At 41.8% G+C, this 23,523-nt stretch overlaps 1 protein-coding gene across 1 annotated transcript in view; it reads right to left on the bottom strand.

Annotated features, from left to right (window-relative positions):
- The window catches only part of ADCY10 (adenylate cyclase 10), a 144,175-nt gene that overhangs the window by 57,065 nt on the left and 63,587 nt on the right, over positions 1-23,523 (bottom strand). The window contains exons 18-21 of the mRNA XM_087726296.1: positions 23,008-23,127; positions 8,965-9,240; positions 8,172-8,528; positions 5,129-5,246 (exon numbers count right to left, since the gene is read on the bottom strand). Coding sequence (XP_087582422.1) covers positions 5,129-5,246; positions 8,172-8,528; positions 8,965-9,240; positions 23,008-23,127 — 871 coding nt within the window. The remainder of the gene's footprint in view (positions 1-5,128; positions 5,247-8,171; positions 8,529-8,964; positions 9,241-23,007; positions 23,128-23,523) is intronic.

Below are 23,523 nucleotides of genomic sequence, written 5' to 3'. Positions count from 1 at the left end.
CTAGCAGAAGTTTGGCCTTTCCTCCCTCTCTAATGCATGGGTTTCTCCGTACTCCATTGGAAACCATGTAGCTGTCAAAGAGAAGGAAGTGCGCGCTGTGCGGGCTTCTTCCAATAGCTGAATCGTCCACTCCTGTCCTTCCTCGGCTGTTGGAAGAAGCCCGCACATGCTTCCTTCTCTTTGGCAGTCACATGGTTTCTAATGGGGTGTGGAAAAATCCATGCATTAGAGAGGGTGGGAAACCATCCCTAGCGGTAGCTTGCCCTGCCCACCCACTTCCAACAGCTGAGTCCTCCACTCCGGAAAAGGAAGTGGGTGGGCAGGTCAAGCATGGTGTGGATGGGGCAAGAGAGTGAGAGAGCTGTGACTGGGGGGGTGGAGTGAGGAGGGGACAGGCGAGAGGAGGGACCATTCTGTATGGGGCCTTCAGAGGCCCCAGTATGGGAACGGGCACAAAATTATTCCAACTGGTATGTGCATACCAGACCGGACTGGCTGAAACACACCTCTGCTAAAGGACCTTAGGAGATCTGAAATGGCAAAATAATGAACTTTCCAATAAATATCCATCTGTAGGCAAAAGAAAGGATCCCTGTCGGACTACTGTAGCCCAATTGCATCATCTCTCAAAGCCAGTAACATAGGTCTGTGATCAGTTCAGTTTTATCTAAAACAATGAAACTATCTGCTATATCTCTATTAACATATTACTCAAAAACAATCATTTTTTTCTTTCCCGAAAGATTTCCCTCTTCTAAACAGAAATATTTTAGGTGAGGAGATTGGGGTTAGAGATATCACCTGGAATGTTGTATCAGAAAAGTCGGATCTTTCCCTCATTCCGGTTTTTAGATGGATGCCTCATTTTAACAATTATCTACAACAGGGGTAATCAACCTTTTTATACCTACCGCCCACTTTTGTATCTCTGTTAGTAGTAAAATTTTCTAACCACCCACCGGTTCCACAGTAATGGTGATTTATAAAGTAGGGAAGTACCTTTGCTTTATAAAATTTATAAAGCAGAGTTACAGCAAACCCCTACAGCCCACCATGAAAGCTGGAATGCCCACTAGTGGGCGGTAGGGACCAGGTTGACTACCACTGATCTACAACCTCCAATATTTTTTAATATTACTTGTCATGTTTAAATGATTTACCTGTAGTAAGCTGATGTGATTTACTTCTACCATCCTTCCATTCTATAATTGTGTCTGAAGAAAAAAATAACACATGAAAGGTATCTTAACCCTTTGATCTAATTTCATCATTCAGAAAGAGAATAACTCTGTTCGTGTACATCAGAAGTATGAAAAAAACTCCTCAGTTATTTTTACTAGGTATATGTACTGACTTTACAGCGGTAGAGACTAATTTGGTTGTGCACCTAGTAACGGCAGCAAGACTGTTGGTGGCGCAATACTGGAAGAAGGAAGACTTGCCTACAACTCAAGAATGGTCATTGAAAGTTACAAACCTAGCCGAGATGGCTAAAATATCGGCATATCCTAAAGACCATTCAAATGAGAGATATAAATGAGACTGGAAAAAATGGATTGACTATATACAAAACAAATATGGGACTAAGAAATTACAGATAGCCTATGCTTAAGATTAGGAATAATCTAAACTGCTTAAAGTTAGTGCAACAGGAAGAAGCTGAGTTGAATGCAGAGATGTTATTAACTTCTTTTTTTATTTCCTTTGTCTTAATATATTTTAGACTGTGTTTGTTAAAAATCTATACTGTGTACGGGCTCTGGGAAGTCGGGGGGGGGGAAAGGGAGGTGGGGTGTTAGGGGGGAGGGGGGAGGGGGGATATATAGTATGTGTTAGATTTCAAAGTAACGCGACTGCATTTGTATACTGTTGCTCTTTAATGCCACTGTAAAAATAGGACAAGCTGAATATATTAATAGATAGTAGAAATACACCGAAGGGAGGAGGAGTGGGATAGAAGAAAGAGGGGTAGAGAGGGTGGGAGAGATGATTGGAGGGAGGGTGAGAAGGAAGGGAGGGAGTGTACCGGGAGAGAGGAGTGGTAGAGGGGGAGGGGAAGTAGGGTAGAGGGGAATGATGGAGGGAAGATGGAAAGTTGGAGGGGGGCGAAAGAAAGAGTGTATGGAGGATCGAAGAGGTACATTGGGTTTCTATTTTGGGGGGTATTGTTGACAAGAGGAATGGCTGTGTTTATTGTTTAATGTTATATGGCCCCGGTTATGCACAGTATATATGTGACTGTACGAAAATGAAAATGGAAAATAAAAACACATTTACACCAAAAAAAAAAGAAGTATGAAAAAAATCACTTTACCAGCACTTGATTCCCTCAGCGTAGCAACACTAGGCTTTCTAGCACTGAAGAAAAAAGAGTAATCTTCTTTGTCTGTAAAGGAAACAAATACAATTCTAGCATAAATCCATAGGAAACTAATTCTTGATCCATAATCCCTGAAAATCAAGTGTTAAACTATCATCAGTCAACAGCATATAAAAAGAACAACTGAACAACTGAAGCCAAAAGGATAGTAAAATTGGAATGATTCACTTAAAGACCACATCACCTAACAATGGAAGTTCCCATCTCAATTGTATTCCTAAATCAAGGACTTTCTTGACTTACTTTTGAAAAACAAAAATACTAAAATGTGTAGCCCAAAACAGTACCTGGCATCAGCCCTGCAACAGCTTCCAGAAAAACTCTCTTTTTGCAGAAAGTGTTTAAGTTGGGTCCAGTCAAACTTCCCATGGAAAATCACTCAAAGGAGTACACCAATTACAGAAAAATAACACAGATAACAGATTTATCTCTCAGCATAACTGAAGTGGTTGGGGCAATTTCAGTCTTGTGGTTAACTTGATGCCAAGCCATTAAGGACTTTAAAACCAGAAGTTTAAATTACATTTGGAAGCTAGTAGTCCAAAACAAAGTCCATAAAACAGATGAAGCATGTACCCACTGACAAGCACTAGTCAGCACTCAAGCTGCTGCATTTTACACCAAGTGCAGCTTCCAGATCATCTTAGAAGTCCTCCAATGTAGAACATAGGTATATCAGATGTTTAAAAATCAGATCAAATGAAGGTTATTTTAGCAACAACACCTGTTGGTCTAACTTTATTTCTTAATTCAGTAACTTTAACAAGTTATGAAAATGTTTTCGATGTCTTTTTACTTCAGTAGAGTACTCTGTGATATGCTGGTTAGCAAACTGGTGATGGTGGTATGATCACTCATATTGTAAATCACTGTCTCAAAATCAAATTTAAAAGATATGCACCAGTAATTCCTGTTTAAACTGAAGAAACATATCAAGTGAGTGCTACAAGAATCAGGCTTGTTTCCTCTATTCTTCTATGTTTTATTAATGACATAGAGAAAGATGGTAGGGAATTCAATAGCAATAGCAATAGCAGTTAGACTTATATACCGCTTCATAGGGCTTTCAGCCCTCTCTAAGCGGTTTACAGAGTCAGCATATCGCCCCCACAGTCTGGGTCCTCATTTCACCCACCTCGGAAGGATGGAAGGCTGAGTCAACCTTGAGCCAGTGAGATTTGAACTGCTGAACTGCAGATAACAGTCAGCTGAAGTGGCCTACAGTACTGCACCCTAACCACTGTGCCACCTCGGCTCATTCATACCTAATGCAGGCTAATGACAATGGAGTCAGTTATTCAAAGAATTGTAGGACTCCATCTGATCTATTCACATACAGCCTAGGTGACTGTCTGGGATGCTTTAATGTGGGTTTCTGAACTGAAAAGAGAAATAGACTCAAAGGTCTAAGGGGCCCTACCAGCATTATGATTCTATAGTTAATACATTTTCATTGCCTGTCGTCCAAGTGATAAACAAAGCTTACTAATTATATATTGGAAACATATTTCAGACACTTTACCAATAAAATAATTGGCTGAATTATATCAATTGCTGCTATGCTTCAACCCAACAGGACTGTATCTTTAAAAAGCATAGATTCAAACCTCCCCCCCCCCCCCCCACTTTTAAGCATCCTCTATGTATTTTCAGATTGGAGATTCCAGGAGCTTCAGACTATGCTTGATGGAACTATTCATGCAAGTCGGAAATATAACTGGATCTGCTCACCAAGTAACTGCTGATAAAGAGGTTTGAATAAAAACCAAGTATTCTCGCTATTGCCCCTTACTATTGTCATGCAAATAAATCCCCTTACTAAGTAAGGCTTACTTATAAATGGTAACTTTCTTAATCATTTCAGATCCACTCAACATTCCATTAATCTTTTATGATACCGATTCTCCTGATTATACAGCTCCCTCCCATCCAGCCTCTTTGCTAATACAGAAACACAAAACGTCAAAGCAGCAGAAATATTGTATTCTCATAAATCATGGATTCCCATATTAAGTGCAGACCGCTGCAGATTTATGATTTAATTGAAAAGGCCATAGGCCTGCAGATTGGCCCTTGGAGGACATAGGGGCCATTCCTATTCCTGAAAAGAGTTCTAATTTCATCAACACTGTTTAATATTAGATCAACTTCCTCACAGCAAAGGAGTTGAAAATCTAGCTCTGAATACAGTGGAATTTTTTTTTATCAGTACTTATTATTTTTGGTTATTCTGATTCAAATTCTGAGCTGGAGCTCATCTATTCAGGCCTCGGGAATACCACCATCTCTGGATGGAGAGTCAGAAAGCAAGGAGACAGAGTAGCACTCTGTCACACAGAAGCATATGGCAGAGGCAAAGCCACCTGCTGCTTGAACGGAATGGGCTCACAACAACCGGGTGGGCATGGCTTGGTAGGTTGCCCTGACCAGGTGGATGTGAGTGGGTGCATGTAACTTGCTTGATGTAGCTGGTTCAATGCTGCTCACTTGGTGTGGTTCCAGGTGGGTTGGCTGGGTAGGTGCAGCCGGCACTGACTTGAGATGGTTGGATTGGTATGGACAATTCAGTGCTCCACAATCTTGCCCCACAAACTGCCAGCAGCCAAGTATGTGTGTGTGCATGCACACACACAAAAAACACACACTATTCCAGACTTTTATCCTCTTCTTGCTCTCCAGAGATCTGTGAACGAAGAACCTTGACTCCGCACTGCCATGTGCATCCCTCTACTCCTCCTGCTGCTTTGCCTGTCCAGCCTCCCCACCACATCTCGTACCTCCTCCAGAGATCTGTCAAGGCAGAAGTTGGACTCAGAGGAAACTGCTTTGTGCAAACTTTCTGTCATGCCCCCATCAGAACCTGAATCTGTGGGGGAAGACGAGATGGAACCTGAGCCAATAGAGATTGAGGGGGCAGCTTTGTTGGCTTCAAAGGAAAAAGGCGAAGGGAAGGGCCAGTCAGGCCAGGGCCTTTCAGGATTAAAACAGCTTATAGACAAGGAGGAACAGGGGCAAGATGAACATGAGAGACAGAGCTCAGACGAGGAGCAAGGACCAGCCCCTCCTGATCCAAGAGCACAGAGAGTGGAGAGAAGATGGGAACAGCACAGACTGAGCAGGCTACTTGGGAGAAGAGTGCCCCACCCATCTCCACAAGGCACACCTGGGGAATGAGACTTAAGACGCTGTGGGGAGGGGGAATTTATCGGGAACAAACACTGAGTTCCTGAAGTGTTGAGTGCCAACGTTTGAACTTTCCAAGAGTCCTTGCATTATTTCTGGCTTTCTGGACTAATTAACTGGATCCTTTACTTCCTGAACTCCTTGATTTGCCCTGCTGGATTTATTGCTGTTCAGTCTTAATGTACACAGCGCTGGGCTAGACTATTTGCAGCCAGAGGCTGCTTAAGGTGTGTGTCAGGGGTTATCATCACTTTGCTCTAGGACTTGCCAGAAATGTGGGAGCATTTGGGGAAATTTGGACCACAAAGGAGCGGTTTGAACTGCCAGCTGCCTGTATTATCTCTGTGTCATGCATCCAGACATCACACTTTCTCCTGCACACTTTCATGTGTAGCAGTGTCACCCTCTGCCTCCTGCTTTGCTGGGAGGAGGCACTGGACAGGGAAATGCCAATGCTCAGATGTGTGGAATTGGGAGAAGAACGTATCCTTTGGTATACTACAAGCGTACCCACGCGTGCACACACACAGACACACACCATTCCAAGCTTGGAGTCTTTTATCAACATTTGACCTGACAAGCTGCCAATCATGCCTCAGCTTGGGGAGAAGGACCTCTCCTTCTGTGGATCAAAAGTCCCCAAACTCGGAATGGTGAGTGTGCTTGTTTGTGTGCGTATGTATGTATGCACGTGCGGGTCCCCTTGGATGCAGGCAGTTTGGGGAGATGAGGATCTTGTGGGGTACCAAGTTGTCCCCATGTCAAGTTAGCTTGTACGACTTGTTCCATGCCAACCCAGCCAATATGAGTCAGCAGAGCCAAGGCAGCTTCACCTACCCAGCCACACCCACTTGGTTGAACCTAGTCAGCTGCACCAAAGGAGTGGTGTTGAGCTGGCTGTGATTACACATCCACAATCACCCAGTCATGACCAACTGACCGCTGTGAGTCCACATAGACCAGTGGTGGGTTTCAAAAATGGTTGGAACCTACTCTGTGGGTGTGGCTTCCTTTGTGGGAGTGGCTTGCCACCCATGTGACCAGATGGGAGTGGCTTGCCACCCATGTGACCGGATATGAAATTATGAATTAGTACTTAGGTCGGTCCAAGTAGCTATTCAGAAACTCTGGCATTGAAGCATGCAAGTCTTAAAGCTGTCAAGTTACAAGATCCTTGCCAGTGGTGGGTTTCAAAAAATTTTGGAACCTCTTCTGTAGGTGTGGCCTGCTTTCCGGGTCCAATGGTGGAACCTCTTCTAACTGGTTTGGTAGATTTGACGAACCGGTTCTACCGAATAGGTGCGAACTGGTAGGAACCCACCTCTGACATAGACCCATACTTGAAACGAGGGTACATCAGTATTGGCACTACTCGGTTGAGGTTAGAAATTCCTCTTTTTAAGGTTCCACAAATCTCCATGACAGCTCAATTTCATGTGTGTTAGCTTTGCTTTTAATCATGCTGTAACTGGCTTTGGCTATATGTACTACTTGCTATGAAGCATGACTTGAAAAAATAGTGCATTGCCCTATGAATTGATCCTATTAGCAACAGTGGTGTTCCTCCTGGACTCAATGAATGATTAAGGCTACAGTGTAGTGTTCTTTCAAAGGATACTTTTACTTTTACCTGTCTTTTGGAAAAGTCCTTTCTTATTTGTTAATGAAAATGCACCTTTTCCCTCTTGATTCTCAGCACCTGCCAAATAGATAGAAATCTCACACATAAGCAGCAAGGTTTCAAAGATATTGCTAATTTATTACCCCCTTATGGACTTTTTGCTGAAACAAGACAAACATTAACTTTGATAATAAGAAAGGGTAGACTATATAAAGAAGAAAATCAAATTATAATTTTAGGGTGATGACATAAAATATATACTTGTAACTGCTGTTGATAAGCTTGGAAGCCACTTCTTTATAATCTTTCCTTTTCCTTTCCCTATTTCTTTCTTTGCACTTTTTCAGTTATTACTTACTTCACTTTCCTTATTTTTTCCTTTTAAAATTTGCATTATTTTTATTCGTTTAAAATTTTATTTGATGAAAATTATATACAGAGAGATAATCATGTATGGAAAGCATGCCTCAGAGAACAGCTCTGATGACTGAGAATTGTCTATTCCCAATACATGGGCACAGACACACACAGACACACACACACACAGACACACACACACACACACACACAAATGGAAAATACTTCTGCAGTTAAATGCTGTAAATTGAAAAGGCAAGGCAGAGTTGTAAGATGTATTTCTTAGTCTTGGCTCTGCCCACTGCCTGGACTGTGTTCTCCATTGTAAATAAACAATGATATCTACCCTATTCAAATAGGGTATAAAACACGCTAAGCAGAACTACTGAACCAGACTACTTGGAATCATATCTTTTCAGTTTTGTGGTTCTGCAAATCCATTTCTGGATTCATTTGTTATTTACTTCTGTCACCTTCCCATGCATTGTTCTTGTACTGATATTTGAGCTTTCTATAAAAATGACTATACTCCTCTGCTAGCCTGTAAGAGTCTACTTTGGCAGTTTTCAAGGAAAGTATTTAAACTGAGAGTTGAGGTTGCTTTACCAGCACCATCAAATTAATACCTACCTTCCTGGTGGGATGCCTCCAATTTTTTTAGGGTTTCAGAAACAAGGACCAAAGCAGCCTCATTCAACACTTCCTCTTTGATAGTCTTAATTTTATAATCCTGTGAATAGAATTTTTGAAGCATGCCATCTACTGCATACCGATGATAAGGAATGAAATCACCTTCCCCACAACACTTGCATCGGTGAGCTAGCCACTTCAGGTAATTGGCACATTTGAAATGCAAGGCTTTTTTCTGATTCTTAAGCCACAGCTCATAAGCTGCTTCTTGCAACAGTGGTGTGCAAAACTCCATGATTTTACAATGCATCACAGTCTCTTCTAGCTCGAGCCTATTGGAAATAACTGATCCAAGATCTGAAAAATAACAGTATTTGCACCATCAAAGAATGAAATCGTCCCATATAAATCTACTGTTGTAGAGGAATAGCTAATGTTCTATTTCTGATTAGATTTAAGAACATGACTACAGCAGCTAATTTTCTCATGATTCTTATTCCTGTTATGTTAGTGAACACAATCTGAACATGGTGAATAGGTATTAATATGATTTATGTGTCAAGGATTTATATGAAGGCAGACATATCATAAAACATTACTTGATTTTACTTGACTATTGGGCGTTCCCTTTCTTCCTATAAAGGGCAAAATTAAGTATTAACTTGTTTAAGATTTCAGCACCAATTTAACATGAAATTGATTCATACAATGCAATAATGTTGTTCAATCATTTCCATGTCCTTTGAGTAAACTGGTGTTTCAGAGATTTCTAGTTTTTCAATAGCCAACTTACCTGATTCTTCCCTTTGTGATTTCAATTCACTATTCCTGATGCTGGACTCTTTAGATAACATACGCCGCATTGCATTCACTTCTTTTCTTTTACTACCACTCTTAAAGATACGGGATTCCACCAGTGCTGCCAGAGTCTGGTACATCTTCCTTTTTGTCCATTCTGGGAGGATATAAAGCAGCATCTCTGTAGCGAATGTCACACCAATGACAGCTGCACATTTCACCACCATCTGCTCTGAAGGATTCATGTTGTCCAGTGCAGCCAGAGCAATTCCTAACAACAAAGAAAGTCAAATTGTGAAAAAAGTGGTAGTGTCTGAACTGGTCACAGTTTCCAAATTTTATGTTTAAATCTGCAAAAGCAACATTTAGGAATAGTAAGATTACATCACAGAGATTAAACGACAATTGCAGAGAAACACTATTCGGAACTGGAAGAGAGAGAATTTTATTAAAAATATAGGACACTACCCTTTATTACAAGGAAATTTCTAGAACAGAATATCTGGGAGGGAGGGGTAATCTAATACTGCCTGCCTGCCTGCCTATCATCTATCCATCCGTCCATCCGCTCATCCATCCATGCATCCATCCATGCATCCATCCACCCATCCCTCCCTCCCTCCATCCATCCATCCATCCATCCATCCATCCATCCATCCATCCATCCATCCATCCATAAAAGGCATGTGTTGATTTCATATGTCCATAAAAGGGTGAAGTCATAATGCCATTTTGACTTTTGTACTTTTTATAGTTTTTGCACCTCTTCCTCCCAAAATACCCATATTTCAAAATGCATTCTTCTTCTCTATGATAACCCCTTAAGTACTAGAACATTGCTATCATAATCACCCCTGCCCTTCTCTTTGTAGACTAGACATATCTAGTCCCCTCAATTGTCCATCAGATGGTTTAATCTTCAGACGCTTAACATTTTTGTTGCTCTTCTCTCTAGGGTTTCAACATCTTTTTGTATCATGGTGACGAGAATTGGATGCAGTATTCCAAGTGTGGTGGCAGCAGTACAGTTATAAAGTGATCTTGAAACAATCCTTCTGTTGATGCAACCTAGGGCTGCCTCTTTTGGCAATTGTGGGACACTGCTGATTCCTACTTAAGTGATTGTCTACTAGGACACTTAGATCCCGCTCACAGTTATTGCTGTTGAGTCAGATACCACCTATTTCATAATTGCATTTGGTTTTTCTTGCCTAAGCACAGGGCCTTACTTTTCTCACCACCTAATTGCATTTTGTTGACTAGGACCATTCCTTCCTCTTTAACATCTATATGAAACCCCGTTGAAGAAATCTGCAACTTGGGATTCAGTATAAGTAACAGATTAACAGAGTTAGGAGGGACCTTGCAGGTCATCTAGTCCAACTCCCTGCCGAAGCAGGAGAAACTACATCTGCCTCAACCTAGGATCGAACTCACAACCTCCTGATTGTGGGGCAAGAGCTCCACCTTTAGGTGCCCAATTATATCTTCCTATATTTCTTTGAGGGAGATGGGCAGTTTAGAAATACAATAAATAATAATAAATTTCATCCTTAAGGCAGCCAAGTAAGGGTGTTGGGATCAGGGGTGAGATTCAGCAGGTTCTGACAGGTTTGGAAGACAGTGGCATTCAGTTTACTACAATGCTCTTCCACAGTCATCAAACATAATTCATTTTAACTAAAGTATTTTAACTCAGATATTTATACATGTTACCATCATCATACCTCCATTTTCATTTGACTATAATTGTTTAAACGTCCTTCATCATAAAATATACCAAGATTTAATACATAACCACATACTGGCATTTCATTTACTATTTCTAAAATCCTCCAAAAACACTGGATCCTTATGTCCTATTTTATGTCCTATTTTAGCTAAACAGCCATAATATTTAATAACAAAATTTTCTAATCTTCCTTTCCAAATCACTGTTTACAATTTACATCCAGTTTCCTTATGTTGTACCCATACGTATGTATACGTTGTTATCATTATCCCTCCTTTATTTAACTATATCCTGTATCATAACATTTCCCCCCTAATAATCAAGACTTAACTCTATCTAACTTAGTTCTTTTTTATTAAACTTTATATATAATCCAAAAGGATTTCTAATCTTCCTTTCATGGGTACCATTCAATATTCATATCTAATTATTACTTATAATAACACTACACATTGTGTACATTATCATTATCAATTATTTATTTAACTATTCTATTGTCACTAAATTTCACTAAGTTTAACGTTTTAAATTATGCTCTTCCATCTATCAACCTGTAACTTTCCAGTAGCAAAACATCTCATATCTTCTCCCATTCCTGGTGTCAGTCCTCTAATCTTCTCCTTAATCAACTTTGTATGGACTCCTCTTAGCAACTTCTTGCTTATAAAATCTCTCATGTAATTTCAATGCCCTTCTTCTGTTTCCTTAATCAGCTTATCTTTGATTGTCGGTAGTGCTATCAATGATGTTGCTAATAAAATTTCTCTCTTTAAATCCATAAATTCTTTTGTTTTTTCCTTCTTCTGTATCTTGCCATCTGAGGTAGGTTTTCCAGCCCATTTAATTCCTCTTTTAGTAATCCATTCTTTCCCTTTTCAGAGACAAATCAATCACCATAAATATCAGCAAATTTAATTTCTTTATGTTCATATTCCTTTTCAATTTTTAGGATTTTAACCACCACTTTCTCCACTTGATAAACATCTCCAACTTCTTCATCATATTTTACTGTTAGATGCTCTAAGTCTTCCAATGTCTTCTCTATCCTCTCATATGTTTGATAATTTCTGTATTTCTGAGAATATCTTTTGCAGTCTTAAAGTTTCTTTCTGCTGTTGAAATTGTGCCATTATCTCCAGCTAACAAACACTGCTGCTCTAGCTTGGAAGGATTTAACAAGATTAAGCATAGATTCACAATAAAGTTTTGTTTTCACTTTTCTCTGGTTAAAGATATACTTCAAAGGGGCATCTGTATACTCTTCTTCTAATCACTCTCTATAAACAAGCAGTGAGACCTTGGAGTGCCAAGCCAGAATAATCAGTAAGAAAGTAAGAGTGTTTCATTTCCAATATACAAACCTCCAGCCTCCAAATAGCAGTGTTATTGTTGCAAATTTCTGTTTCTTTTTGTATCTTTTTTGTATTTCAAGTTAAAAAAAAGTCCAATTCTTGAATTAGAAGAACACCCACAGTAATGAAAGAGGAGAATTTTAGTCCGTAGGTTACAAAGAATAACAGAAAAAAAATAGAAGAAAACTTAATCCATTCGTTTTAAAAGGCTTGCATAAATTCCATCCATGAAGATAGCATTTAAAAAGTAAGATAAACCACTGTCCAAAACCATTCCAAACTTAATTCCACCTCTTATTTCTTCTGTTCTCCAATTTAAATTAATTTTACGTTTTTTATAGGCGTTCTCTTTTAAAACGGTAAAAATTCCTCACCAGCTGGAAACACTTTCTCTTTCCATATCCTTCCATTTTGGAGCCACCCCGACTTCATCAGCCTAATGGCTGGATTTTTTGTCACCGGCTTGAAGAACTTCTCTTGGATCAATCAGGGACTTTGCGATGTCCCTGAGATCAGCAAGACGTAGTCTTCCTGTTCACCGTCTCTGCGGGACGGTTTAGGTCCGATTGGATTACCCAGTGGCAAAAGTATCAGCTGCAGTCTCAGAGCATTGAGACCGCACGTCCGTATCATTGTGACATTGGCTCCTCCTCCCAAGATTATTCTTCGCTCTTTCTTAGAGATAGGTGACACTATAATACTTCAAAGGCTCATTGTTATTTGATAGATAATTATGAATTTAAGAAAATAAGGATTGTTACAAATGAAAGAATATTAATGGTAATTTGAATACATAATGCCCAATGACAGTGAAATATTCAGTTATGTTTAATGTAAACCAGTGATGTTAACCCTGAGCTTAAGAATTGGTGCACAAAAACCTGTAACCAAACAACATGCTTGATGAAATGGAGGAAAGTTGTTTTTGTTCTGCTCATGCTTTGTTTTGTATGTGTTGTTTTGTTTAAAAAAGAATAAAAATATATTTTAAAAAAAGTATCAGCTGCAGTCTCGGAGCATCGAGACCGCACGTCGGTATCATTGCGAGATTGACTCCTCCTCCCAAGGTTATTCTTTTTCAACATTAAAGCATACAGTCAATCAAATATTTCCAATCCTACAATTAGAAACACATTAGAAAGGCCGTTAGTGCCTTTAATGAATGTTTTACCATTCTTTCTCTTCTTTAATTAAATCTTTCTGCTTTTTTTTTTTTTCTTGGGCCTTATTGCAATATTTCAAAATTTTCACAGATCCTTCAAAAAGAACCAGTTCTAATTTAACTGAAATACAAAAAAATGTTTCTGGTCTGGAATTCCCTGAATCACAGACACACAGCTCAGCTCCTCAACACTTCTTAATGTTTCCTTTCTGTTATGTACAGAAATGTGCTTCTCTTTTATTGCTCATTTTCAAATTAACAGGCCAGCTGGATGTGGAGAAGAGAAGCGGCTTCTCCTTCCTCATGTACAAGCCTAACAGAGGACAACTGCCCCCTCCTCTCCCCCACCAATTCTCTCTCTCTTGTTCCACTGCAGCATCTGGAAAAACACGCAGGCAGGGATAGCCACCCCCAAGGCCTTTTGGGGAAAAAACACACACACACAGACACCGCCATCTCGACACCGCCATCTGGTGGGTGCCTTAAAGAAAACAGTGGGCAGGAGCACCTCAGAGAAACAGATGGGAAAAATGTGGGCTCAGAAAAGCCTCACATAAATTATGTCTGAGAAACCAATGCCGGGGACCTTTTTGCGTCAGAACTCCCCGGTGGGAGGAGTGAAGAGGGAGCTGCATCTCATTACAGAGCCGAGGTGGCGCAGTGGTTAAATGCAGCACTGCAGGCTACTTCAGCTGACTGCAGTTCTGCAGTTCGGCTGTTCAAATCTCACCGTCTCAGGGTTGACTCAGCCTTCCATCCTTCCGAGGTGGGTAAAATGAGGACCCGGATTGTTGTTGGGGGCGATATGCTGACTCTGTAAACCGCTTAGAGAGGGCTGAAAGGCCTATGAAGCGGTATATAAGTCTAACTGCTATTGCTATTGCTATTAGACCTAGAGGAAGGTAACAGGTTCCTTGTAGGTCAGAGATTAGTTATTTGAATCGGCATTGGGGGAGGTAGCATGGTAACATGGTTACCATTAAGCTGAGGGCTGCTGGCCAAAGTATCTAAGCAGGAGCGGTGTATAAAAGAATGTGAAACCTGATAAGATTTAATTAACAAACTGATATAAATCAGAATTTGGAAAAGGCAAAGAACCTTGTGAGTATAAATAATATTGATGGATAGATTTTGGCAGAAAGAAAAGAAAGAAGGGGGGAATGGCCGTTAAAAATAATCAAGCCCCCCCCAAAAATGGCTTCTTTGGTGACAGAAATGAGGAATACAGAGACTTGACTAGCCTACTGAAACACAAACTTTGAATTTGTATTTGAGAAGATTGTGCTTTTAAAAGAGATTAATTGACAATGTACAACTCTATAAAGGAATAAAGACAAAAGTTAAAAACATACCAAGTAGGCTTGCTACGTTTGAGTTTTGTCCTAATTAATATATATTTTTATTATTATTTTCCTTCTACAACACCTTACAGTCATTATATCAACATTATTATGTCATCATACCTGTACATGTAAATATTATTTCGCTTCTATGTTTATAAACCTTTATGCACAGATCTCTCTCAATTATATATGTATGTATGTATGTATGTATGCATACCCGACAAAAGGGCGAACGTCAAAACCGCGCCCAACTAAACCGTGTCCCTGAAACCGCGACGTCATCAATGCAGCGACAACAGCGCGGCAACAACAGCGCGGAGACAGAAGGGCGCTTTACAATAGCGCATCTACCAAAAGCCGATTTATCTTAAGGTAAGGGTTAGGGTTAGGGTTAGGTTTAGGGTTAGGTTTAGGGTTAGGTTTAGGATTAGGTTTAGGGTTAGGTTTAGGTTTAGGTTAAGGTTTAGTTTAAGGGTTAGGTTTAGGGTTAGGTTTAGGGTTAGGTTTAGGGTTACGTTTAGGGTTGGGGGTTAAGTTTAGGTTTAGGGTTCGGTTTAGTTTTACAGCGCGCTTCTGTCTCCGTGCTGTTGTCGGCACGATTCAGCGCTCAACTATTTTCTCCCTTACAATCTAATCTTGTCTAAGTGATGAATGGAATGCAAAGTTGGAAAGAAACTTTGAAAAGACGCTTGGAAAGAAGATTTAATTAACCAACAGACATAAATCAGAACCTGGAAAAAGCAGGAGGGGGAGGAGAAACAAAAGTTAAAAGCATACCAAGGAGACTTGCTTTGTCCAAGCCTTTCCAAGTTTGTTGTAATTAAAACATATTGTAAGCAACTCTAATCAATGAGAGGTGGAATGTAACAAGGAAAAAAATCAAGAAAAAACACTAGCCTGGATTTAAAAATATCAAGCTGTATTGCTAGAAACTATCAGCAAATCATTTGCTGGAGGAAAGAACAAAGAAAGTGAAGTGATTAAGATGTCTCCCCTTTCTCTTCCTCTCTATGTTATCTGAACCAAAATATATAGCTGGACCAAAGTCTTTCTGTTTTATCTGAACTAGAATATAAGTTGGACTGGAATTGTGGAATTATAACCAACAATATAACTAACTGTAACTTTGGGACTGGACATTATGGAAAGATCGGAATTTGAAGAGTTGCGTGAAATTATAAAAAATATGCATAAGTCATTAAAATTAAGTCTAAACAGAATTTTGAAGCCAGAATCTGAGGAGAAGCAGGAAATGAAAGAGGAAGAGGGGGAAGGTAATGTAATGGTAGAAATGGTGGAAAATAATAAGCAAATAAAAGATTTGATTGGGCTTGATAGTAACATAGGGAAAATTGAAAAGGGGTGTCCCAAGAAAGGGAAATAAAAAGCAGAAAAAAGATTTCACTGACTTTGACAGTGGGACAATGAAAACTGAAGAGGGGGGATATGTCCTAACAAAAGGAAATAAAAAGATAAAAGATTCCACTGGGCTTGACAGTGGCTTGGGGAAAATTGAAAAGGATGGACATGTCCCATCAAAGAAAAGGGAGGTGACAGGAATACAGAATTGGGGCAAAAGACTTGTTAGGGAAAAATCTGATATTTAGCAATTGTTATGGGGAGAATATAAAGTTAGGCATGTGGTTTACATCTTATATACATCTTAACATGATGATTAAACTGAGTTGCTAACTGATTGAACAGGATAATGGAAAGACAATTAAATATAGGTTAAAATACAAGAAATATGAATGCATATAGGATTCTTAAGAAGATGAACAAAGTGAAGTATGTATTGCTTGTTATTTTACGTAGCAGATCAATGGAATTGTAATGAACATTGAGCAGCAGGGATTGTTATTTAAAGACAATCAAATATAAACTGTTAAGATATGGAAAAATGGAGGGGGAACATGAAATATACTTATAATGAGAATATAAAGACAGATTAAAATTTGGGGCGAATAATGATATATAACTATACAATATTATGATGAGAATAGCTGGGAATTGTAATCAAGTCCACATTCCAGACTAAAATAAGTTTGGGGTGGGGGGGTGGGGTAAAAATATAATTGCTATATATGTATACTTTTTTCCTTCATTGCTTAAAAAAGGTTAAAATTAAAGAGGTTTATTGATATGAAATTATAAATACCATCAACATAAAATGAAGCTTGCTCAGAGGATAAGAGGGAGAGTGTGGAAGATAGGGGGAGAGATAAGGGAAGAAGAGAGTGTAAGGAGAGAGGGTAGAGGGGAAAGAGGAGGAGAGAAAGGAGTGGAAAGGGAAGAGAGGAGAGGAGAAGAAGTGAGGAAGGGGAAGTAGAGAAGACAAGAATGACAGAAGGTAGAAAGGAGGTAGGTAGGGAGGAGGAGGAGAGAGGGAGACGAAAGTGATGGACAGGGTAATATGGTTTATGGAGAGCAGAGGAACCAATAATCGTTTTTGGGGAGTTGATGGTAAGATGAATTGTTGTTAATATTTAATAATATAAAATAATGTTGGTTACGTAACAGTATACATGTGGTTATGTGTTATGAAAATGAAAAAATAAAAAAACGTAATTAAAAGAAAGAAAGAAAGAAAGAAAGAATGAAAGAAAGAAAGAAAGAAAGAAAGACAGAAAGAAAGGAAAATGGACCCAGGAGTTGCTCCCCAAATGGATCTTCCTTTCTTAAGCAATTTAAGAGCATTGCCACCAACCTGCAGACTTCCCTCCCTGATTTTTCTTTTCTTTTTCCTGGCAATCTATTGTGGACGGCCAAGCAGAACTGCAAGAGGTATGGGGGCCCAACTACCAATTTTTTTTAAAAAAAAAGAAGGTGCAGCCCAAGACCATGCAGCCCGCTCCTCACCCCCACCCCCAAAAGTGCCTCCTGTTGGTCTTTCCTCCAGGGAGGGGAGCAAACAAAGATGATCGAGGGAATCCCCTCTGCTTCTCCTCTGTTTCTACTCTTCACCCATCATCCCATCCATGCGGACCTCTTCAGGGTGCTGGGCTTCTTGGACCTCTTTCCTCCTCCCCCCTAACATCTGATCTGATGGCAATTGTGGCTAAAAGCAAAAAGCCTTTGGAAGCTGTGGCTGCCTCCCCCCCCCCCTCTCTTTTGCAGAAACTCCTCTCGCTGCAGAATTGGGATCGCTCTGTCTTCCCTGGCTTTCAGCTTTCTCTTGTCTGATTATCTTCTCCTGCCCCCTCCTCCCCCCTACACAGTCTCAGTTGCTGCTTGGAGTGGGGGAGATTTCTGGTTTTGCAGGGCTGAGAGAAAAAGGAGAATGATGAACAGGCCCTCCAAGGCTGCCTACCCCTTAGTGTTTTTTCAAACAAATTCTCCCCCCCCCCCAAACAGAGGACCCCCCCACCCACCTGAATACTGCATGACAGAGCAGGCTGGGCCCATAACTAGGGAACATCTGGGGGAGAGGTTGCAGCAGCTCTGTGTGAATGGAGGGAGAGGAAAAAAGTTCAGATTCTCCCTGCTGCAGCACTTAGCGTTGAATGCTATAGCAGAGAGAAGCTGAACTTTTTCCCTTCCATTCACAGAGGAGCTGCTGCTCCCTTTATGCCTTCCCCTGGCCCCTACCCTCCCGGGGATAGAAGTACCTGAAGGGGACAGGCAGGCTGCCACAGCTCCCTTCCAAGAAGACTCCCAGTCCCTTCCCTTCTTTCTTTCTTTTCGGCAACGGCAGCAATAGCAATAGCAGTAGACTTATATACCGCTTCATAGGCCTTTCAGGCCTCTCTAAGCGGTTTTACAGAGAGTCAGCATATTGCCCCCAACAATCTGGGTCCTCATTTTACCCACCTCGGAAGGATGGAAGGCTGAGTCAACCCTGAGCCGGTGAGATTTGAACCGCTGACCTGCTGATCTAGCAGTAGCCTGCAGTGCTGCATTTAACCACTGCGCCACCTTGGCAGCAGGAGAAGAGAAAGTGCTCCGGTCCAGCTGCATCAAGCTGGTGAAGTGCCCACCCACTCAGAGCAACCGTGCAGCTCACCTGCATTGGCTGGCGACAGGTGGGCGGTTGCGGGGACTCCACCAGCTCGGGTGCAGCCGTACTGGAGCACTTTCTCTTCTCCCGCTGCTGAAAGAAAGAAGGAAGGGAAGGGACTAGGAGCCTGTTTGGAAGGGAGCTGTAGCAGCCTTCCTGTCCATTTCAGGTACTTCAATCCCCAGGAGGGAGAGGGCGGGGGGGGGTCCTAAAGTAGCTCCTCTGTGAATGGAGGGGGGAAAGTTCGAATTCTCTCTGCCACAGCATTGAACGCTAAGTGCTGCAGCAGAGAGATTCTGAACTTCACACGGAGCTGCTGCAGCCTCTCCCCACATGTTTCCTAGTTATGGGTCCAGCCTGCTCTGCCATGCAGTCAGTATTCAGGTGTGGGGGAGGCTCCTCTGTTTGGGGAGGGGGTAGAGAATTTGGTTGCAAAACACCAAGGGTGGGCAGCCTTGGAGAGCCTGTTCATAATTCCCCTTTTCCTCTCAGCTCTATAAAACCAGAAATCTCCCCCACCTCCAAGCAGCAACTGAGACTGTGGGCGGGGGGGAGAGGGGCAGGAGAAGATAATCAGACAAGAGAAGCCAGGAAAGACGGAGCGATCCCAATTCTGCAGCAAGAGGAGTTTCTGCAAAAGGGAGCGGGAGGAGGCAGCCACAGCTTCCAAAGGCCTTTTGCTTTTAGGCAGGGATGCTGGCTGGCTCTTGCTTCACTTACCGCTCGCCACCGACACCACTTTGGCCCACCAGCTGCAGCCCTGCCGGCTGGGCGGGCAAAGGAAGTGGATGGGCGAGGCAAGCATGGTGCAGACTGGCAGGGCAAATGAGCAAGTGGTGACTGGGTCGTGGCACGACAAAACCGCGGTCCACTAAAGCGCGCCCGATTAAACCGCGTTGCTGACGTCATCAGCAGCGCGACAACAGCGACCGCGGAGAAAAAAGGGCGCTTTAAAAAGCGCTTTGAAAGCAAGCCGATTCAAGTTAAGATAAGGGTTAGGTTAAGGGTTAGGGTTAGGTTAAGGGTTAGGGTTAGGGTTAGGGTTAGGGTTAGGGTTAGGGTTAGGGTTAGGGTTAGGGTTAGGTTAAGGGTTAGGGTTAGGGTTAGGGTTAGGGTTAGGGTTAGGGTTAGGGTTAGGGTTAGGGTTAGGGTTAGGGTTAGGGTTAGGGTTAGGGTTAGGTTAAGGGTTAGGGTTAGGGTTAGGGTTAGGGTTAGGGTTAGGTTTAGGGTTAGGTTTAGGGTTAGGTTTAGGGTTAGGTTAAGGGTTAGGTTTAGGGTTAGGTTTAGGGGGTTTAGGTTTAGGGGTTAATTTTAGCTTTAGCATTCACAGCGTGCTTTTTTCGTCGCACTGTGATGACGTCAGGTACGCGGTTTCGTCGAGCGCGCTTTAGTCGAATGATACGGAAAGGTACGGACGATTTCCACTACTGGTCCATCGGTACCAGTTCGCACCAGTCAAAACCCACCTCTGCTGCTTACAACTCCTCAGGGCCTTGAGGAGCGTAGATAGTTGCAGGCAAGTACCAGAGGGTCAGAAGATATGCTCCGACATTGTCCCAACACATGTTTCCAGCATGCACTCCTATCTCCCAAAGTAGGATTGAGTGGGTTGAAGGGAGCAAGGGGAGGGGTAGGAGGAAAGGAGAAGCCTGGCTGGCTTTCCTTTGGCATCTGGCAGGGGAAGACCAAATACCCCCCCCCTTCATGGCCTGCTCGCTACTCTTGCAGCGTCTTGCACAGCACAGCGAAAGCATGCTTCACAATGGGGGAGACTGGATCCCCTCCTCCTTCTGGAGCTCATTTAACTGCATGGCAAGGCACTGTGAACAGCAGTTAGATTTAGCACGCTCTTCACAATGTGGGACATCGTGTCCCCTCCTCCTCCTCCTCCTGGAGCCCATTACAACACATATGCTGCAGCTCAGATGGGCCATGTCTCAGGACGGAGAGCAAGTTGGGTATATCCCTGAGCATCCGAGGTGCAAGCAAGACTAAGAAGTGCCGGAAAAAGCCTCTGGGAGATAAGAGGCAAATACAGGGATGCTTCCCTCTTGTTCAGTGTGAGTCTCTATCCCTGTCATCACCCTTGCCTTCTAGCTTCATTTATCTGGAAACCTGAAATGACTCTTGATTTTAAATCATATTTAAATTTACTTTATTTGTATGCCGCCCTTTTCCCTGAGGGGACTCAGGGCGGCTCACAATTCAAGGGAGGGGGGGGAAAACAAACAAAGTTACAGAACGAAAAGACCATACACAGCTAAAAACACAACAATCATACCATTCGGAGTGGGGCTGCAAGTCTTTAGCCCCAGGCCTGTCGGAACAGCCAGGTTTTAAGGGCTGTGCGGAAGGCCTGGAGGGTGGTGAGGGTACGAATCTCCACGGGGAGTTCGTTCCACAGGGTCGGAGCAGCCACAGAGAAGGCCCTCCTCCGGGTAGTCGCCAGTCGGCACTGGGCGGCTGATGGAATTCGGAGGAGGCCTAGTCTGTGGGATCTTATTGGTCTAGTGGAGGTAATTGGCAGCAGGCGGTCTCTCAAGTATCCAGATCCAATACCATGAATATAGTAAAAAGCACCCAAAGAAGAAAGAATATCAAGGGTGGGGACCCAACCTTTGACTGTTTTTGGAAATGGTTCAAAAGGGAGCACACACACACACACACACACACACACACACACACACACACACGAAAGAGAGAGAGAGAGGGCAGGAGACGGAAGGAAAGAAAGGGGAGGAGAGAGAGAGAGTTGAGACAAAGAGAAGGGGAGAAAAAGAAAGAGAGAAAAATGAGCAGATTATGGAGGGCAAGAATGAGCCAGTTGAAAAAGAGAGAGAAACAAATGAGAGAGAAAGGAGAGAGGGAGAGAGAAATGGGAGAGAGCTGGAGGAAAAATGAGAGAGAGGGAAAAGAGAGGGAAACAGAGAGAAAAAAGAGTGAGGGGGAGCAGGGGGAAGAGAAAAACAAATGAAAGAGAGAGAAAGGGAGGGAGAAATGAGGGAGAGAAAAGGGGAGAAAAATTGAAATGAGAAAATGATGGAGAGAATGAAAGATGAAAGAGAGAAACAAATGAGAGGGAAGGGGAGAGGGATAGAGAAATGATAAAGGGAAAAGATGAAAAAAAATTGAGCGAAAAGGGGAGAGAGAGAGAAAGAAAGAGAGAAACGGAGAGAGGAAGTGAGAGGGAGAGAAAAGCAGAAGAGAGAGATGGGGGGGGGGGGAGTGGAACCATTTCCCAGAGAAAACACTGGGAGCCACAAAACCTGGGTAGGCATGGCTGGGGCAGGTCACGTGACTGGGTGGGAATGATGTTGAGTTGCTCATGCCCACCCAGGTTTTGTGGCTCCCAGTGTTTTCTTTTCTGTAGAAAACGGGTCCAAATGGCTCTTTTGAGTGTTTAAGGTTGCAGACCCTTGCCCTATATGCCATAGGGACAGGTTTTGAGGGATTACCTATTTCCCATGGTTTATGCCTTGTTGGTATATGCTGACAAGATTTGGCTCATTCTATATTCCTTCATACAGTGCCATCTATAAACACTAAGAAAGCATGCCTTTTCTGTCATGGCATCTGTCATCTGCAATGAGATCTGCCCTGAAATCTTCAATTGGCTGTAAGGCCTTGAACACTTGAGTAAGCCTTGAGTAAAGATGGATGAAACCTCTTGTTGGATGGAATTTTGTCTCTGCTTTTGTATAGGATCATCAGATTTCATTTTTTTTGTTCTATAGTTTGATATTTTTGTATTTATCATATTGTGAGTTACCTAGAGTCTGTTTAGAATTAGGTAGTGCCTACAATGAAATAAATAAGATTTCAAATGTTGGAAACTCACCATGGTAAAATAGTGCTATCTGAAGTTTTGTGTTCAGAATATCTTAGGTTTTGCACAGTGGTGGGCTTCAAAAATTGTTCGAACCTACTCTGTGGGTGTGGCCTCCTTTGTGGGAGTGGCTTGCCACCCATGTGATCGGATATGAAGATGCCGACGACACTTGTCAGAACCACCTTAAATTACCTCACACACAGCACTGGCATGCATAAGAATAGGATGTAAACTTGTTTTTTAAAAGGCATCTTTGGTTTGCGTTAAAACAACTTCAACACACGCAATGTTCTGATTGCACCACAAACGCAGTAGTCATCCTTACCTTTCACAGAGGCACTGAGTTTTATAAATAGGAGCATGATAGTGTAGAATAATCATATCCAAGGACCAGTGGTGGGTTTCAAAAAAGTTTGGAACCTCTTCTGTAGGTGTGGCCTGCTTTCCGGGTCCACTGGTGGAACCTCTTCTAACTGGTTCGGTAGATTTGACGAACCGGTTCTACCGAATAGGTGCGAACTGGTAGGAACCCACCTCTGGTTTTGCATCACCTTATCTATGCTCTTCGAGCAGCTGTTTTGTCACTCTGCCTGGTGATAACAGATACTGGCTTCATTCCGTACCTTTTAATGTTGGTGGGAGACTGATGGTGGTAAGCTTCACATTTTGCCCGACTGTGCAAATATATAATTCAGTCTCTTCATTTAACATTTTGGATGTTTGAGTCTTGAGAACAGTAGTGGCTTATGGAGGAGAATCATAAATGTTTTAATATTAGTATTAATATTATTATTTTTCAAGAAAATATTCAGATGGCTATTATTTTAAAAAGTTGCAACAGTTAAAATCACTGTAATATTAAATGATAATATTAAATGATTTATTAAAATATTATCATTTAACTTTATAACTTAAATAGCTGCCAGTAATAGCAGGAGCTAGATTCTTATTTGCTACTGAGAAATATATGCAAGATTAAAGCCATCATGGTTTTTACTATGCTGGCTTTACTCTATTAGTCATTACTATATGTCCCTGACCAAAACGCAAACCAAACCAAAGTTGTAAAATGTTTGCCAATTTTGAATGTGTTTTTCTAATATTCAAGCAACATATGGGATTACTGCAAAGTTTAACAT

The sequence above is a fragment of the Thamnophis sirtalis genome, unplaced genomic scaffold, assembly GCF_051295495.1.
Source record: "Thamnophis sirtalis isolate CommonGarterSnake01/CBP01778 unplaced genomic scaffold, rThaSir2_p1.2 scaffold_12, whole genome shotgun sequence".
NCBI classification, from domain to species: Eukaryota; Metazoa; Chordata; class Lepidosauria; order Squamata; family Natricidae; genus Thamnophis; species Thamnophis sirtalis.
This window is presented reverse-complemented; position numbering and strand designations above follow the sequence as displayed.